At 48.6% G+C, this 16,817-nt stretch overlaps 2 protein-coding genes across 6 annotated transcripts in view; one reads left to right on the top strand and one right to left on the bottom strand.

Moving 5' to 3' along the window:
- The window catches only part of SCN8A (sodium voltage-gated channel alpha subunit 8), a 67,406-nt gene extending 50,612 nt beyond the window's left edge, over positions 1 to 16,794 (bottom strand). For 2 of the 5 annotated variants that reach the window (XM_084500064.1, XM_084500060.1), the window contains exon 1: positions 4,913 to 5,068. The gene's annotated coding sequence lies outside the window, so the exon portion shown is untranslated. Of the gene's footprint in view, positions 1 to 115; positions 238 to 3,989; positions 4,008 to 4,912; positions 5,069 to 16,323 lie in introns of those variants that run through there. The other 3 variants (XM_084500062.1, XM_084500063.1, XM_084500061.1) reach the window with 3 other exon arrangements.
- TMT1A (thiol methyltransferase 1A) lies at positions 9,306 to 16,711 on the top strand. Its single transcript, XM_084499848.1, has 4 exons — positions 9,306 to 9,879; positions 11,785 to 12,016; positions 14,117 to 14,793; positions 15,714 to 16,711. Exons 1-4 carry the CDS (start codon positions 9,385 to 9,387, stop codon positions 15,948 to 15,950), a joined length of 1,641 nt encoding a protein of 546 aa, XP_084355974.1. The 5' UTR covers positions 9,306 to 9,384; the 3' UTR covers positions 15,951 to 16,711.
- Positions 16,795 to 16,817: the final 23 nt, after the last annotated feature.

Below are 16,817 nucleotides of genomic sequence, written 5' to 3'. Positions count from 1 at the left end.
GGATTTAATTTAAAAACGCAGGGTTGGGGCAGAAAGGAAAATACAACGTGGATGAGCGGCCCCCTGAAATTCTCCTGCATGAGACCCCCAAAAAACACCAAACCAAACCACCTACATGTGAGAAAACCCCTGGCTGTGAAGGGCCTTCCAAAGAACTCGCAGCTCTTTGCCATCTGCAGCAAATTCTGAGAGCCTCGAAGCGGGCATTTTTATCAATGAAGCTACGGCAACACGAGCAGCCGAGATGCAGGAGGAACCCTTGGAAAGGCCGTCATGTGATGCTCGATGCTGTAAGGTGGAAGGAAAAAGGCTTATTTTCACAATCAAGCAGTATTTATTACTTTGCTGCCGGTCATTTTTCCCCAGCCTCTGTCAAATGCTGCAGAAAATCCCCATGCAGTCATTTCTAAGCTCAGGGCAGGCTCCAGACAGGGCAAGAAAGCGGCTCGGAAACAGCAGGGGCAGAACCGAAGCTGAACACACACACTTAAAGGTCAAAACTGGACAAAAACAGGGAGGAGGGAGAAGCACAGCAGCACCCAAAAGCAACAGAAAATGGTACGAAAACATCCTAGCACCTAAATACGTTTTAATAAAAACCTAGGAAACAAAAGATGTGGTACCAGAGGCTTTCTTAACCCCTATCAGGAGCAGTATCATTTCTTTAGTGTCACCACTAAGTTGTAAGACCTGGAAATAGGTGAACCCAGATCTCTAGTGCCCGGTGCTAGCCATTACTCACGGGGGACTTACATTTATCACCGGTCTCCCAGGGGAACCTGGAGATTCAGCCAGGCTCAGCCAGCTCAGGTACAGCCCTTCAACAGCCCCCTGCTACAGCCCAGCAGCTGAACAGGGAACTGTTCAAAATATTGACTGTGTAATTGTCAAGGCACTAGCTTGCCCGCTCAGAAGACCGAAATTTAATCCCTCGTTCAATTCATTCAGTGACCCTTAAAACAGCAGTGACTTGTTCTTCACAATCATTTTGGAGGAACTCATTTAAGGTTGCGGAGCGCCCAACCACTACGGTGCCAAACGGCACAAATACGGGCAAATATGAAAGGAAGGAGAAAAAACAACCGGCCGCCTAGCTCTCTGCTCTGACACAGCCGAGGCTGGATGATTTCTGGGGTGTTGTAGGCTGAATAAATCCACAAATGGCTCGAGGATCTGGTGTCTGGCTTCGCAACTTCATAGCTAGGAAGCCGGGCTCCTCCAGCAGTTCGGCTGCTCAGAAGCTGCCTTGCAATGACGTTGAGCATTGCCGCCTCCCAGATTTCCTCCCAACTATTGGGAAACCAGCATGCCCAGGGATCGGGCCAAGTTGTATTATTCTTGTCTTTAGAATAACAATATTCCCGTCTACCATTACCTACAGAAATAATTCAGTTTACGCCCAGCCGTGCCCTTAGCCACAAGAAGAAAATCGGGTAAGGTGAAGCACTGGGGACAGATGCGTGAGCTACTTGTGATAAGCTTCAACTGCTCCGTTTTTCAAGCATCCTTCCTCAAAACCCAATGCCAGAAATATCAGAAATATCACCTTAATGGCCAAAGAGAACTAGATATTGCCGAGTTTGCCTCAACAAGCTGCAGGAGCTCCTGATCCCAAGCAAGCACCACTTCTTTCCCCAGCTGAAGGGTTTCAAAGCATGCCCAAAGAGACATGAAGAGCTGCAAGCACGTCTATTTCTCTGGGTTTTAAAATTCATGTATGGAGTTCTGGTAAAACACAAAACAAAACAAAAACAGTGTACGCATATGCAAAGAGAAGGAGAGAAAGGAGATGGCTTTTAGTTATTTTCAAGATTTTCTGCTCGCTACCTCTATAGCACTAAATCAGTAACAGGTTTTACTTATGCATCTTTAAGACCACTACTTGTAAAGTTCTCAATGCATTTAAATGCTTTGAACAATAGAAAACTTTTGTTAAAAAAAAAAAAAAGTAAATAAAAATCCTCCTGAAATTTACTGCTGAGAATATTTTCTTTATAAACTCCTCATCCCCTTCTGCTGGCACAGGAGCAACGTGGAAGGGGGCTTTCAGGTCTTCGCTAGCCAGATTTGGCGTTTTGAAATGGTCGTTCCCAGAAAAGAGCAACTTCATGGGTTTGCTGCAGCCTGGTCCCTGCTGGTTTCCCTTTTACCCACAGCACGGGTGCCTTTCCCCGAGCCACAACAGGTCCCTTGGTTACTCACGAGCCACGCAGGACACAGACCAGTCGCAAGGCGACCACCCCATGCACCTTCCTCAAAAGTGGTTTCTGAAATTATTTTGCCCATGCTTTTCTCCACACTAACGCCTTTCTCTTGTTATTTTACCAAATCATCTTTAATCCAAGCCCTTTCTTTGAGCACGACGATGAGTTATTGATCCCCGTGTATTTGTTTATTGCAATGACAGCTGCAGCCGCTTCAGGAGGAAGGCAGTCGATGGTGAATGGGAACCCTGTGACCACACGAACACTGCATGCCCCCGGAGGCACAGACGGCCTCTGTGCCCACTGCTTCTGGAGTCATTGAAAAATACTAACCATAAACTGAGGGTAAGGCCAAAGCTGTCCACCTTAATGAAAATGCTGACCAAGCCCAACAAACACAGAGCGAATGCAGACATAACAAAAAGGGGGGAGATTATATCATGTTTTCGTATTTGAGCTACTTTATTTTCATCCAGTACTGACTTGTTTCTATTTTATTCCACCTCTAACTGAAAATGAGAGAACATGCATCCACTCCCAATTTCTTGCAACACACAATCGCTCGCTTTTCTGCTGTTTATTATAACCCTGCCTTTCCAACTCTGGGCACCAAATATCCACATAATTACACTTGTTCCACCGAGTAGGACGGAATTACAGTATCTGTACCGTGATCTGGATAGAAGCCGTACGCAGGAGCTTATATAACTGCTTAAATTATTTGCAATAGGCGCAGGCCCTTGTACCCAGCACGAATGACACCGTGGAAGCACCGAAACGCGTGAACAAAGCTCCGAAAGCCCCTCGGTCGCGTCGTTAAGCATTTCACTTAACCACCGCGGCAGCTAAGGGAGCAGACTCCCCATGGGCACGGCTGATGGAAGCGGGGACGAGCCGGGCTCCGAGAGGCCTCGCGTTTCGCCTGTGCGGGTCGCGGCGTTACAGAGCGCCGCTACGAGCGAAGGCTGCTCCCGCGACAGGCAGCGCCACGAGACGGCCGCCCTCGGGCACCTCTCCTGGAGCTCGAGATCTTTTCGGAAGACCGGCCGTCACGTGGCAAGGAAAAATAAGCACTCCCAGGCGAGAATATTTCCAGCCCCCCATCCCTCCAAAGCGGTGCTGGAACGGGCTGCCGGCCGCCGCCACCGAGAAAACGACTGATGTAACGCTTCCTTCCCTTCGTGACTCTAAAGATAATCCTGGAAGGGGGCTCCGGGAACACCCTCGCTCCTCCTCATCGCATCCTTCCCGGTGTGAAATGAGGACATAGGGGTCACGGGTTCCCGTCGGGGGCGGAATGCTGCGGCGTTGCGAGGCCCGGGCTCCACGCTGCCACCCGGCACCCCACCACGCGACCCCCACCTGTCCAAGTCCTGCGCGATCTCACGCCGCTCGCCCGCAACACGGTGCACTCGGGGAAAGCCACCACACCTGCGGCCGACCTCCCTCTCTCCAGAAGCCGGCTCCGGAGCCTTCACGGCGCGCACGGCTCCTGCTGTGCCGCCCCTCGCACGCGTTCCCCTTCCCTGAGGACTTTTAGGCTTCCCCTCGCATCAGCCGCAGCTGCCGCCGTGCAGCCATCTCCCTCCCCCCACACACACACACACCAACTTGGGCAGAATTGGCACCAGAAAATGGGGGAAGGGATGAAGACACCCAGGTGGTTTTTTTAATAGGAAAAGCTCGTTAACATGCAATTCCCGTCTCCCCGGGATGGAGAAATTAAGCTTGCCCTCTCCGTTCCCCCCCAAAATCCGTGCGGTGGAAGGAAGCGAGCGCACAAACCGTGCTGCTGGCCGCCATCTGGGTCAGGTTAGGACCTCGCAGCCGCCCCAGGCATCTCCCCACAAACTCCGTGTCCTCCCAACTTCTCGCCCTGGCAGCAGGACTGCGAGGATGCTGAGCAGCGGGAGGAAGGCAGGGTGGAGGAGGGCTGGCCCAGCTCTGCAGCTAGGGCTCGAGGGGGGCAGGGAGCGAGGAGAACTCCAATGAGCCCTCAGCTCTCCCTCCCCACAATGCAGACAAAGAGCAGAGAGCCCAGAATTAAGGGCCCGGGGAATAGGGCCCCGGCCCCGGGCTGTAGGGTGGATGGGGCTGGGGGTTAAGGGGGGTAGAGGGGAGGTCGCCCCCTCTCTCCCAGCAGCAGCCCTGAGGAAGGGGCTGCAGAAATGCCGACCCCACAAGGCAGCCAAGGGGCGAGCCGGGGTGTGTGGGGGGGTAAACGGGGCACCCTCGGACCCCCCCCTCGCTGCAGCACCAAGGGGCGAAGCTCCCGGAGCATCCCTTCGGGGCGGCCGCCAGGAGAGGCGGATTTCGGGGAAGGGGATAAGGGATGAGGGGAGGGTTTTGAGAGGGGGGGGGGGGTCGGGGGGCTACCTCTGCACCTCCCGAGCGCAGGAGAAACCGGGCAAGGAGCTGCGGGAAAATCGCTCTGCGGCAAAACCCCCGCCCGGGCTGCGCGTGTGGTGTGTGTATGAGGGGGGGGGGGAGAACGAGAGAAAGAGAGAGGTGGCAGGTGGCGAGAGCGCGGGGCGACCGCTTCCTAATCCCCCAAAATTAAAAATTACAAGAATTTAAAAATAAATACCCCAAGGCTTCCGAGGGACCCCCCCCCCCCACACACACACACACACGCTCCCCTTCGGGCCGGGGGAAGGGGGGGAGTGTGTTGAAGTGGGGGGGGGGGGGGGGGACGGACTGTGACTTACTGTGGCCGCTGCGCTAGCGAGTCTCCCGCAAGGCGTTGCTGGACTGCGGAGGTGGGGGAGCTGCAGGAGGAACTGCGGTTGTCGCCATCTTGTGCGCTGCCGGCGCGGCCCCCCCCGCGCTGCGCGCTGGGCGCCGGCCCCTCGGCTGCCGCTGAGGGAGCGTGGCCAAAGGCCCGGGGCCCGCCTGGGAACTCCCCGTCCGTTTTTTTTTCCTCCCCCACCTTCTCCACATCCACCCCGTCCTCTAAATACACACATAAATGGCGAGGAGGTGGCCCCCGGGGGACGTGGGGTGGGCTCGGAGAGGTTGGGGGGTGAGGGGTAGATCCCCGCTCCCCCTCACACTCAGGGATCGGTCCCCAGGCAGGGATCGGTCCCCAGTCCCAGCATCATTCCCTGCTCCCAGCATCTGTCCCCACATCAGGATCATCAGTTCCACTCGCTGCCATCCATGGAAAAAGAAAAACCAACCCCGGAGCCATGCCCGTGCTCGGCTGGTCCCCACAGCCCACCGTGCAAATGGCCCACGGGTGAAGGCTCGGGTGCGGATGTCTTGGCTAACCCTAATTTTGTTTAGGACAGTGACTTGTTTCAAGTTTAATCTACTCCCCGTGCAGAACTGGCTTTGGAAATAAGGGCAAAAGCCCCACTGCAAGCACAGAGTGGGGCCCATGATGTGTGAAAGATGCTATCATAAGAGGGAAAGTTTGCATCGGCCAAGCATTGTCTTTTTTTTTTTTTTTTTCTCCAGACCGAGGATAAGCTAAAACTTCAGCACTTCAGGTGGCCGTGCATGCCCATCACAGCCTGCATCAGTACAAAGAGCTCATCCCCGGACTTGCAGCCGGTGCAGGGGTTGCACAGATGGAAGCCAGCTCCAGCCCTGCTTAGGGATGGAGATCTTCAAAATCTGTCGGTGGGAAGGGGATCAGAAAAAGGGGCCTGCTGCTACACATCACTTTGCATTTCGCCCAGCCACAGCTGGGGTGCAAAGAAAGCCCTGAAGCTGCAGGAGCGGTTTTTACTATTTGGAGGAAATCAAAAATTAAAAGGAGGAAGGACAAAAGTGAAAGGGGCGAAGCTGAAGCTCTAGGTCCTGGGTGAGGATAAAACACCTCCACTGCTCTGTGTTGCTGCAATACCTCTTCAGCATGGGAATGGATATCCTGCCTGTCACCAATAGAGGAATGTATTGGCGTAATTAAAGCACAGTTTTGGGGGAAAAATATTCTTTGTTGGTCAAACTAATATTTTGGAAGACAGACAAGTCTGGATGCACAAAACCTGCAGAAAGAGAGATGATGAAGGGCTTTGGTGTCTAAAAAATTATTTACACAGAATCACAGAATTTTCTAGGTTGGAAGAGACCTCAAGGTCATCGAGTCCAACCTCCAACCTAACGCTAACAGCCCTCCACTAAACCATATCCCTAAGCTCTACATCTAAGCGTCTTTTGAAGACTTCCAGGGATGGTGACTCCACCACTTCCCTGGGCAGCCTGTTCCAATGCCTCACAACCCTTTCTGTAAAGAAGTTCTTCCTAACATCTAACCTAAAACTCCCCTGGCTCAACTTAAGCCCATTCCCCCTCGTCCTGTCACCAGGCACGTGGGAGAACAGGCCAACCCCCACCTCGCTACAGCCTCCTTTAAGGTATCCGTAAAGAGCAATAAGGTCACCCCTGAGCCTCCTCTTCTCCAGGAATATTTACTTTTCCTATCCATGTTAGCTGACCTAATAGAAGACAGTTTGCACTGAAAACCTCACTGAGGACTATGCTCAGCAGGAAGATTGTACAGAGGACAAAGTGCCAAGCTGCCACCTGTCACATGCCAGCAATATTCTGATCTGTAGGTCTAGGCACTGCACTGCCTTCCCTCTAACTGGGCAGCAAACTCAGGTGAGCTCAGGTGAAAAGCAAGATTTAGCTCTGCTTCCCCAGGAAAACTCGAGCACAACAAAATAAAAAACTGCATCAAGACAAAAAGACGCCTCCTGGCCATGGGAGCTTCTTCTCGTCCTGACTTTGAGCACAACAGAGAAATCTTACAAGAAATACTACTACAGAATACTGTCCTCAGCTACAGCTCCCTCACACACGCAGATTTCTCTATTTTCCAGGAGAACAGTGAATAAGAGAGTACTAATAATTAACACAAGTTACCCCTTATATGTAGATTTGATGCCTATAATTTAATGTTATAATTAGAATTTATGGCTGGATTTTTAGGATCAATTTTTATTATGTTGCTCTTGTTCTCAGTAGGACTATGCCTGTGTTGCAAAAAGAACAACCTGAAACGCTGTATTAGGTTGCTGCTTTAGGAAAAAAAAAAAAAATCCACCTTGCAGAAATGTCCTCTTCGCAGAATTTTAAATCTTTGTCCTCTGAGCAGAGCTTTAGGAGTTGTGTGCCGTGTGCTGAGCAGACAAGCTAACAGGACACAGCACTGTGCTGGAGAACTCATTTATCTTGCTTTAGAAATGACACAGGAACTAAATTTGCCCTCACTTTACAACGCTGATTTTTATGGGACTACCCTAGTGTAACACAAGGGCAGACACAACCTAAAAACCGTAGATCTCCCAAGCCATAACTAATCAAAAGCAATTATATATACATTAAATAAGCTGTTACAGAAAGCTACAGATCCTGCGAAAGTTTCAGTTCAAACCGGACCTTCTGTAGCGTGCCTCTCACTAAGACTTCAGTTTCCAAACAGAAGCAAAATAAGTGGAAATAAAACCACTGAAATACAGGGGAAAAGTCTGCGTAGGTAACGGTGCCAGCAGTTTGAAGCGTGCAGCGCTGCGCCCAGGCAAAGGTGCTGGGACAGAAGCGAGCAGGCAGCGATGCAGCTCACCCACACCCAGTCGGAAAGGTGGGAGCTCACCTGGCATCCAAGTAGGGCACCCACGGAGCTGAGGGATGCCAGTGGGCACACAGGTCCCAGCAGAGCGGGCAGCGCACCAGAAATACTTCAAGGACATGCTGGGGCCCCAGGGGTGTTATTACGGTTTGTAAAGACATCTTCGAGCAAGTCACTTAAAGCAATATATAGGTCAGCACCCTCAGAGGGTGTAGAGTGATCACACAACAAAACAAAAAGGTCTTAGCTGATACCAGCAGAGCCTGCTAGAGTCTATCCCGGAGCTGAGGCATGAAGTTCAGTATAATCCCTACACAGTCACACTTCTTGCAGTGCCCCAGTCCACCCTCTTGCTGGCATTATTGCTGGCTCACATCAACAATTGCACTAATCAGCTGTCAGGTCCACCTAGTCCATTGGCCTGAACCAGATTAAAAGGGAATCCTCAGAAAATGAGCATCCTCAGAGTTTATTTCCAAAATCACACTGCCTGGAAAAGCGGATAAATATTGCAGCTCCAGATAATGGTTGTGCTTGCCTGTAATCAGAAGAATAAAACAAATAAGAAGCGTAAAACCTTCCCTTGGGTTGGAAGAGAAATGAAACCACGCGGACCTCAGGCAACACAACACAGCTAGGATAATTCTGGACAGTAACTACCTGGTTCTGCGCTGTCTCTTTAAGGTGCACAATACAAAAATAAATAAATAAAAAATACACTGGAAAAGGATACTGCCCTTTCCTTATTTCATCATTACATCCTTCACTTCTCCCTTCCCCTTTTGTGCAGTGATCTCAGAATTGCCCAGTCAGTTCCTAAGCTTCGTGGACAGGGATGTGTCCCATGCATGCCTCTGCAAAGCACACAGTGTCTGTCCCTCTGTGACAATAACCAGGTGACTGCCTGTCTGTGCTCATAGCAAAAACAAGCAAGCAGAAGCTAAACAAAGTTTAGTCGCCAGAGTGACTATGTAATTTAAACAGGTTGTTACATTTGGATAGCCAAAAAGATTGCAATAGTCTGGAAGATTTCTACTATATCATGACTGCAATTCTTCTGTTGCAAAAGCTCTGTCTCACCTACAAGACAAGCCAGTATCTAAAGCCTGCAAGTGTGGGAAGAGGTGGGAGTCACTATTAGAGTGCCCTGCATGCCACATCACAGCCAGGAGATGGTCAGACGTACAATGAGACAGCAGTCCACAAACCTAAGAGGCAAAACACACATGAGGTTTTGGATCAGCTGCTTCTGCCAGACAGCAGGCTCGAAGCAAGCAGGATCTGAGCTTTCAGACTGAATGCAGTTAAATGTTTAAGTAGGTCCTTAGCACACAAGCAATGCCTTCAGAGCTACTTGTCCAGTTACACGTACAGCCTCCCGTGTTTGCTAGGCGAAGCAGAAATGCTCAGACACCCCCCTCCCTTCTCAGATGTTTCCAGCAGTTTTGTAAGAGGGCAGCGCTGCCGCTTTAAGCCAGATTTTGGAGTGTGGCCAGCCAGGCAGACATATCCGGTTCAGAGGTAGCTCTGACAGCAGGAAAAGCTTCAGGCAGAGCGTGCTGAGCTCCCTGCACGCCTGCTTGCACACACAGCTCCGCACAGATGGTGCTCGCCTCCCTTCTGCAGAGCTGCGTCTGGCTCCTCGTCTTGCCTGCGCACGTATTCACCTACCTGGGCTTGTGGGACTCCTTCTATAAGAAAGTTTTTCCGTATATCATGGCTAAGATGGCACCAGCCTACAACCATAAAGTCTGCAAGCAGAAGCAAGCCCTGTTCAGCAACCTGCGAACATTTGCAGGCCCTTCGGGCCAGCTCACCTTGCTGGAAATCGGCACGGGCACCGGCACCAATTTCCAGTTCTACCCACCAGGCTGCCGGCTCACCTGCACCGACCCTAATCCCAATTTCAGCAAGTTCCTCCTCAAGAGCCTGTCGGAGAACCAGCACCTCAAGCTCGAGCGGTCGGTGGTTGCCTCTGGTGAGGACCTGCATCAGATTCCAGACGGCAGCATGGACGTGGTGGTGAGCACCCTGGTGCTGTGCTCCGTTGGCAGCGTCCAGAAGGTCCTGGCCGAGGTTCTGCGGGTGCTCAGGCGGGTAAGCGAGGGAGAAAAGGGTGATTTGTGTCCTACAGGTGGGCCCCCTGTGCTGGTCCACGTGTGGGATAAATGGAACCGCCTGCACGAGGGCCAGGATGAGTTTAAAAGCATCCCTCACCTTTTTCAGCCCCCGGGGAGATGGGCTTGGCCACTCCTTCCCCCTCAGCAGGCAGTTTCGGTTAAATACACGTGCAGTGACAATGCTGCAACCTCTACTGACTGATGAAAGTTTACAGCCTAAAAGATAAGTGCTGCCTCCAAAAATTCAAGCACTAATAAAATAACAAGCAATAATAAAAATAACAAAAGCCCTAAACACTGTAGTCATATTTAAATATTTATTTTAAATCCAAATTCACATTAATTTTATATAAGCCACTTCATGATTCATTAGAAAACTTCCAAACCTAAATGGAAGTAATGGCAATCTCATCCTTATCAAAAGTGCCTTTGTTCCTAAATCTTTTCAAGTTATCAGGACTGAGAACCCAAATAAAGTCAGAAACTGGATGTTGGCACCTAAATCATTTTAATATTTTGGAAAATGTGTCCTTGGTTCATGTCAACTGTTTGTAAGACAAGCAATAAGCATTTCTTCTTTAGTCCAAAGATTTCAGGCCACACTGCACGCATAGGGCAAAAGACTGTCCTGGAACCAGCATTGCTCTGATCTGGTGTGCAAGCACCATTTCCCCAAACGTGAACAATCCTATTCCTATTCTGCAGGTTGCAGAGGAACCATGGTTAGAGTCCAACAGGTTGAACCCTTACCATCCCTCCCAATTCTAGGTCAATGAACATTAAAAATAGGCCATCACTTACAACCCATCATCGAGCAGATGCCACACAGAGCAGACTGGGCAGAAATACAGCGTGCCTGGTTTCTGGATCCACCTGCCCTCTTGTCGTACGTGGCCCACTTAAAAGGGCACCAGCTCCAGGGCCCTCCCTAACTGCTGCTGTTGAAATGTCTGACAACAGTGCAGCTGAAATGGTAACAAAACCTACCTCAACAACTGCTGGGAAGTGTCTAACCGGGGGGATCCTTGTGCATCTCAACAGCATCAGAAGAGTCGTCTGCAGAAAACCACCATGCACAGAGGGAGAAGCAGGCATAGCTCACAGGGAGTGGATCTGTAGGCTGAGGAGGAAGTGCTCAAATGTCTGATTTCCCTTCTGCCAAATCCTCTTTCTTTTTCTAGCCTGTAACTTGACACATGACAATGCCTACAAGTTTCTTTACATTACTGTGCTGGAAAGATCTCCAGACCTTTCTGGGATCACAAGAGAAGCTGTCCGTTCCCTGTCTTGTAACATCCAGACACAACACAAGCAAAGTTGCGCTTCTGGCCTGCACAGCACCTACTCCTAAATACTTTTTGGTGGTGTTGCTTCACCTGCAGATGAAAGAACTAGCTCAGCCTGCTTTACCTCTCCCTCCTCAGCACGGCTGGTGTGCTGCCAGGCAGGCAGAAGGCTGGGAACACCTGCAGGCAGTGCTGATCTCCCCAGCAGTTTTACAGATGAGAGAAACTGAAGCACAAGGATGTTAAAGTGGTTACTCTGAGATCATCCAAGGCAGTTGTGACAGAGATAATAACCCCGTGGCAGCAGTTCCTAGCCACCAAACCATACAGCTTCCTGCACAGCTCTAAACTGCACCCATCAGTAAACTTGTAGTCAGTCCATCATAGCCACCACCTTCAATAAAAGCTGAATGGGAGGCAGTCTTACAGACCACACAGCCCAAAATGAATCCAAATCTTGCACGCATAACATCTAGGAAAGGGCTTGGTGTTCAGAGAAGTGATAAAAAGCAGTGTACTTACCAACATGGAAAAAAATAAGTTCTACTTATGAAGGTGAAAAGCCCTAAGTCCTTTCTGATGGCACTGTTTTGCAGGGTGGAGCTTTCTACTTCTTGGAGCATGTGGCTGCAGATCATTCCAGCTGGACCTACTTTTGGCAAAAGGTCTTTGACCCACTCTGGAAGTGTTTTGGCGATGGGTGTTCCTTGAGCAGAGAGACACAAAAGGAGCTGGAGAAAACTAATTTCTCAGAACTGAATTTAAAGCACATTTATGTCACACCTCACTGGATCCCTTCTAGTCCTCATATCATTGGGTATGCAGTAAAATAAGGACTGTGAGCACTGCAGGGCACAGGACCTCTCTTCAGCACTCCTTCCTTGCTTTAAGTGAGGTTTTTCACCGGATAGCACCCTTACAGCCAACCCATATACAGCAGCTAGAAAGAAGAAAAACACGGAAAACAGTGAGCAACCACAGCTCATTCAAACCAGGAATCGCTCTCCTTTTGTTAGGCAGGCTTTCTGGGTAAAGTTCTTAAATAGAGCTGTCACAGAAGGACCTGGCAAACTGGAAAGAAGAATAGACAACAAAATTCAGACCAATACAAAATAAAGAGTCAGCATTTTAGAGAGCTGAGAAAGGAGAGAGCGAAGAAAGGGAACAGAAAATACATGCAAGCAAGAACAGGCAGCTAACGCTTCCTAATGGTGGAGAATAATGCCCAACCGTTCACATTTCCAATACAGGACACATACATAATAGATACAGCATCAGTACGAGCATTTTCATTTCAAGCTTCCTATTATGAACTACCTTTAGGAGCTTCATTCACCCATGCCGGTACAAGTCCTCCCTGACAGGAGTTCTGTTTATTCAGGGAAGTGCTCATTAGAGCACCACTTCGCCATACAGAGTTCTCACTGGCCATTAGATGCTAATGTTATCAGCACGGATTTAACTCGAAACAGCAACCCAGGAAGCCAAAAACTGTTCTTACAGGATATCTTCATCTTTTATCTTACGGGATAAAATAGTTTTTTGTTAAATCTGGTGGCAGAAACCTCATCTCCACTGTAAAATGCTCTCTGTTATTAGGGCAGCTGTGTCCTCAGAGCCCTTTGGTCACACTCTGGTAATGTGTTTCACCTGTGCTTAAACTCCTCGCTTTCTACTCTTCCCAGGAGCTAGATCACACCTGTAAGATGTCTTTTTTTACAAGCCATGAGTTTCATTAGAAATGTTTTCCAGTTAAACTCCTCTAGGACACCAGGATAAGGTGCTGCCTTCTTGGCCACTGTTGAGTCTTTTCTACAATTTCCTACAGTATAGCAGCAAAGAATTAAAGCTTAGTACAGATTATATTTATAATGCACTTCTTGACTCTATTTTGTGCTTCACACACTTCCAAGTGCTCTATGCAGAAAGCACATCTGAAGGAATTCCATTGTTCAGATTTGTTTCTCTGATGTAGTTATCACAAGGTAGAGGAATGAAGGTGTGACAACAGAGTTTGTTAATAAAGCAGTCTAATAATGATGCCACTGTATGCTGGACTTTGTATTTGCTCTATTACCACTAGAGGGAGGAGGTAACTCATTGAACAGGGCTACCTATCACTTCACAGAAAAACAACGTTCTCCAGCACAGTTCACACCCGAACTGCCTGAATGAAGGACCTGAAGTTGAGAGGTACAAACAGTCCTCCTTTTCCATCACTGGGCTCACCTGAAGCAGAGCAATTAAAAGCTGGGGGTTAATTACCCTGCTACCAAGTCCTGTGGAAAAAGTACCAGTGATTGCACAGTTGAAAAAGTTTTACAGAATGCATTTAGCATAAAACAGACCATGTGTTGTTAACTCAGGCTTACAAAGTTAATAAAACCAAGCTACATACTGCATGTAGTGATTACTGAATTAATTGTTTTCTACCAGAGCTCTGAAAGGTAACTAAGAAAAGCAAGATCATTTCCTGAAAAAGAGCCAAATTCACATGCTGGAGTATTTTGGTGCCCACAAAGTGGAAGACCGAAAGAGCTCAGATCAGGTAGCCGACTAGTTGATCCAGCTTCTTTAACTACCTACACTGGGGTGGTAAATAATTCAGAAATAAATGTATCTCTACTGAAATGTTAATCAAACACCCAAACAGACACCTGTCTACAGCATATCCAGCATTCAAATTAATTTCTTCCTGTTCCCCGAAGACAACATACGTTTGCTTTAAGAGATATGAACTGTAATCTGAAACTGCTGAACACCACATTAGGGCATTTTATGACATTTTGCCAAGGGTTAGATACAAGGTTGTACCGCCCAATTTATCGAGGTTACTTAACAAACTGGCAGCTCTTTTTCTTGCCAGAGCTGGGACACTACCGTAACTGTTTGGTATGCAGTCCTGTTTTTCCCTCCCCTGCCTGTGAGCAGACTTTAAAATCAGCTTGAGAAAAAAGTCTACCAGGTCAATCCAAGGAGCTGAATACGCTTCAAGAGGAACACAGCAAGTGCATGAACGCAGCTCTGTCCGAGTTTCAAGGGCTCTAGCACACGGAAGAACTAGCTTTGCTCCGTACGGATCCTCTGCCCTCACGACAGCAATGACAGAAGTCAGCATTCTCTTCTTCCGCGCCTGCCTCGCGCTGCTTGCCATGCCCATCTATCTCCTATCATTCCTGGGCATATGGGAGCCCTTCTGTAAGAAGATATTTTTCCCTTTCTTCTTAGAGAAGCTCTCTGCAATTCACAACAGGAAAACAAAGAAGCAGAAGCAGGAGCTATTTCGAAATCTCCCTGACTTTGCCAGCCCCTCGGGAGAGCTGAAGCTGCTGGAGATTGGAACTGGTTGTGGTACTAACTTCCAGTTCTACCCACCAGGCTGCAAAGTCACATGCACCGACATAAACCCCAACTTCCAGCAAGGCCTTGCAAGAAGCATGAGCCAGAACCAGCACATCCACTACGAGCGCTTCCTTGTAGCAGCTGGAGAAGACCTGCATCAGGTGCCCAGTGGTTCCGTGGATGCCGTCGTCTGCACCTTAGTCCTCTGCTCAGTGCAGAGCGTGAACAGCACCTTGAAGGAAGTAATGCGAGTGCTCAAACCAGTGAGTATTTGAAGAAAAAGTTTCATGTTATTACCTTTATGATCTATTCCAGAGGTGCTTCACCAAATATATATACATATATATATATATATATATATTTAAGCTTACAGACCAGACCCAGTTTATAAGTTAAATGAGATTTAAATGGAGCAAAGCAGTAGCAACAGACTGGTCAGTCTGTTCTATTCTCAAAAGTAAAACCCTAAAAGTTACAAGCTACATACCTAGATCTGCTACAAAATTAATAATTGCAGCTGATATGCATTTAAAGCAGAACCTGCTGTTTTTGTTGTCCCTTCCCCAAACACTTGGTTTTCTTTTGGTGAAGAGCTTTCTGATCAAGACTGAAAGTCTGTTTTAAATAAATTGCCTTTGCCTCTTAGAAGAAGGGCTGATCTACCTGTATGACTAAACCAATCTGATTAAATGCCCTCATTCCTTGTAGGGTATCAGTCAAATTGAAAAACAAAAGAAAGAGAGCTGGGTTGTTCAGTTTTTTTTGCAATAATAGTTCAGTTTTTAAAATGGTATTTTCAAGCCCAATCCTCTGGGTTGTCAAAACCCAGTGAGTTCTAGTAGGATTTATACATTTCTCTCAGTCTTCTTTGGAAAAAACAAAACAAAACAAAAAACATGCTAGCAACTGTAATTTGAACAAAATGGTAACTATTGCTGCAATAATAGAGGGACCAAATAAATGCATCCTGCATGCTTCTGGAATACACATTTTGAATCTGTGCAAGTTTCCCACTTATATTAATTCCAACTGGCATCAGAAAAGCAAAAGGAGGGGAGGGAGAATACTGTGGGGCAAGCAAATGGAGCTTCATGCACACTGGTGGGTACTGAATGATGGCAGGCCGCCTGGCTCTGCTGTGTGCACTCTTTCTACAGCGCTAAGACGACTTTGTTTTCCCCAGGGAGGCGTTTTCTATTTCTTAGAGCACGTGGCCGATGATCATTCCAGCTGGAGGTATTTTTGGCAGCAAGTCTGCTATCCAACTTGGAAACTCGTGTTTGCTGGTTGCTGCCTAACAAGAGAGATATGGAAAAATCTCGAACAGGCCAACTTCTCAGAACTGAAATTACAACACATCAGTGTACCGCTGCTTGGGACGCCTATTAAGCCTCACATCATCGGATACGCTGTGAAGTAACACAGATCCACCTTAAAGCTTCTTCCCCTGGCCCCACAGAAACGCCTCAGCATAATCAAAGCGCACAAAACGGCATATGCTAATCCTGACATATGAATGTAGGTAACGTGGCTAAGGACTTTAATTAAACTTCTGATTCAGACATCAAATGAGAGAAGAGGGTCGGTTTTCTAAACATCTTTAAACTAAAACCACTGTGCTGGGTGTACATGAAAGCTTCGCACGGTGCCTCACTGGCTGTGGGGCAGCCCCAGCAGCACACGAGGCACCTCCACATTGCTTCCAGACCTGCCTGGGGCCACTTCGAACCAAAGGTGGCAAGGCAACAGAACACAAGAGTTTGGCAGACAAAATAAATATATTAACTCCTTACTTGAGGGAACTTCTGCCCATGTCTCTCTGGCAAGCAGTTCCTTCAGGTATTCCCAAGCACATCTTGCCACGAGGACAGAGCAGGTGTAGAACACCCCAAACCGGTGCAGGCCGTCATGCTGAGGGCACTCCTGGCACCCGCTCTCCTTTCCCTGGGCTGTTCACAGCTGTTTGCTCTCCAGCCTTACGAAACCAGCAGGCAGAGGCAACCTCTAACACATAAACTTTGCTCAGCTGCAAGTTATTTATTCACCAGGGGCAGAGTGCTGAGAGGGAGGAGGAAGCTGCCTCCCCATGTAACACACAAAGCCTCTCACTCACTTGGCTGCCTACCTGCCCCCACACTTGGTTCTAACAGCATTCACTAGCATTAAAAGAGTCATAATTAACGTTTTGTGCTTGGGAAGTTTCTTTACGGTGTCCCCGGTGCACCACAGCCCAGGTGGGAGGTGTTGCTGCCTCAGAGCCGGTGGCGGCCGTTGGCAGCTCTAACGC

This window comes from Aythya ferina (genome assembly GCF_964211825.1).
Source record: "Aythya ferina genome assembly, chromosome: 28".
In the NCBI taxonomy this organism is placed as follows: domain Eukaryota; kingdom Metazoa; phylum Chordata; class Aves; order Anseriformes; family Anatidae; genus Aythya; species Aythya ferina.
Note: the sequence above shows the minus strand (reverse complement) of the source record. Positions and strands in the feature narration are given on the sequence as shown.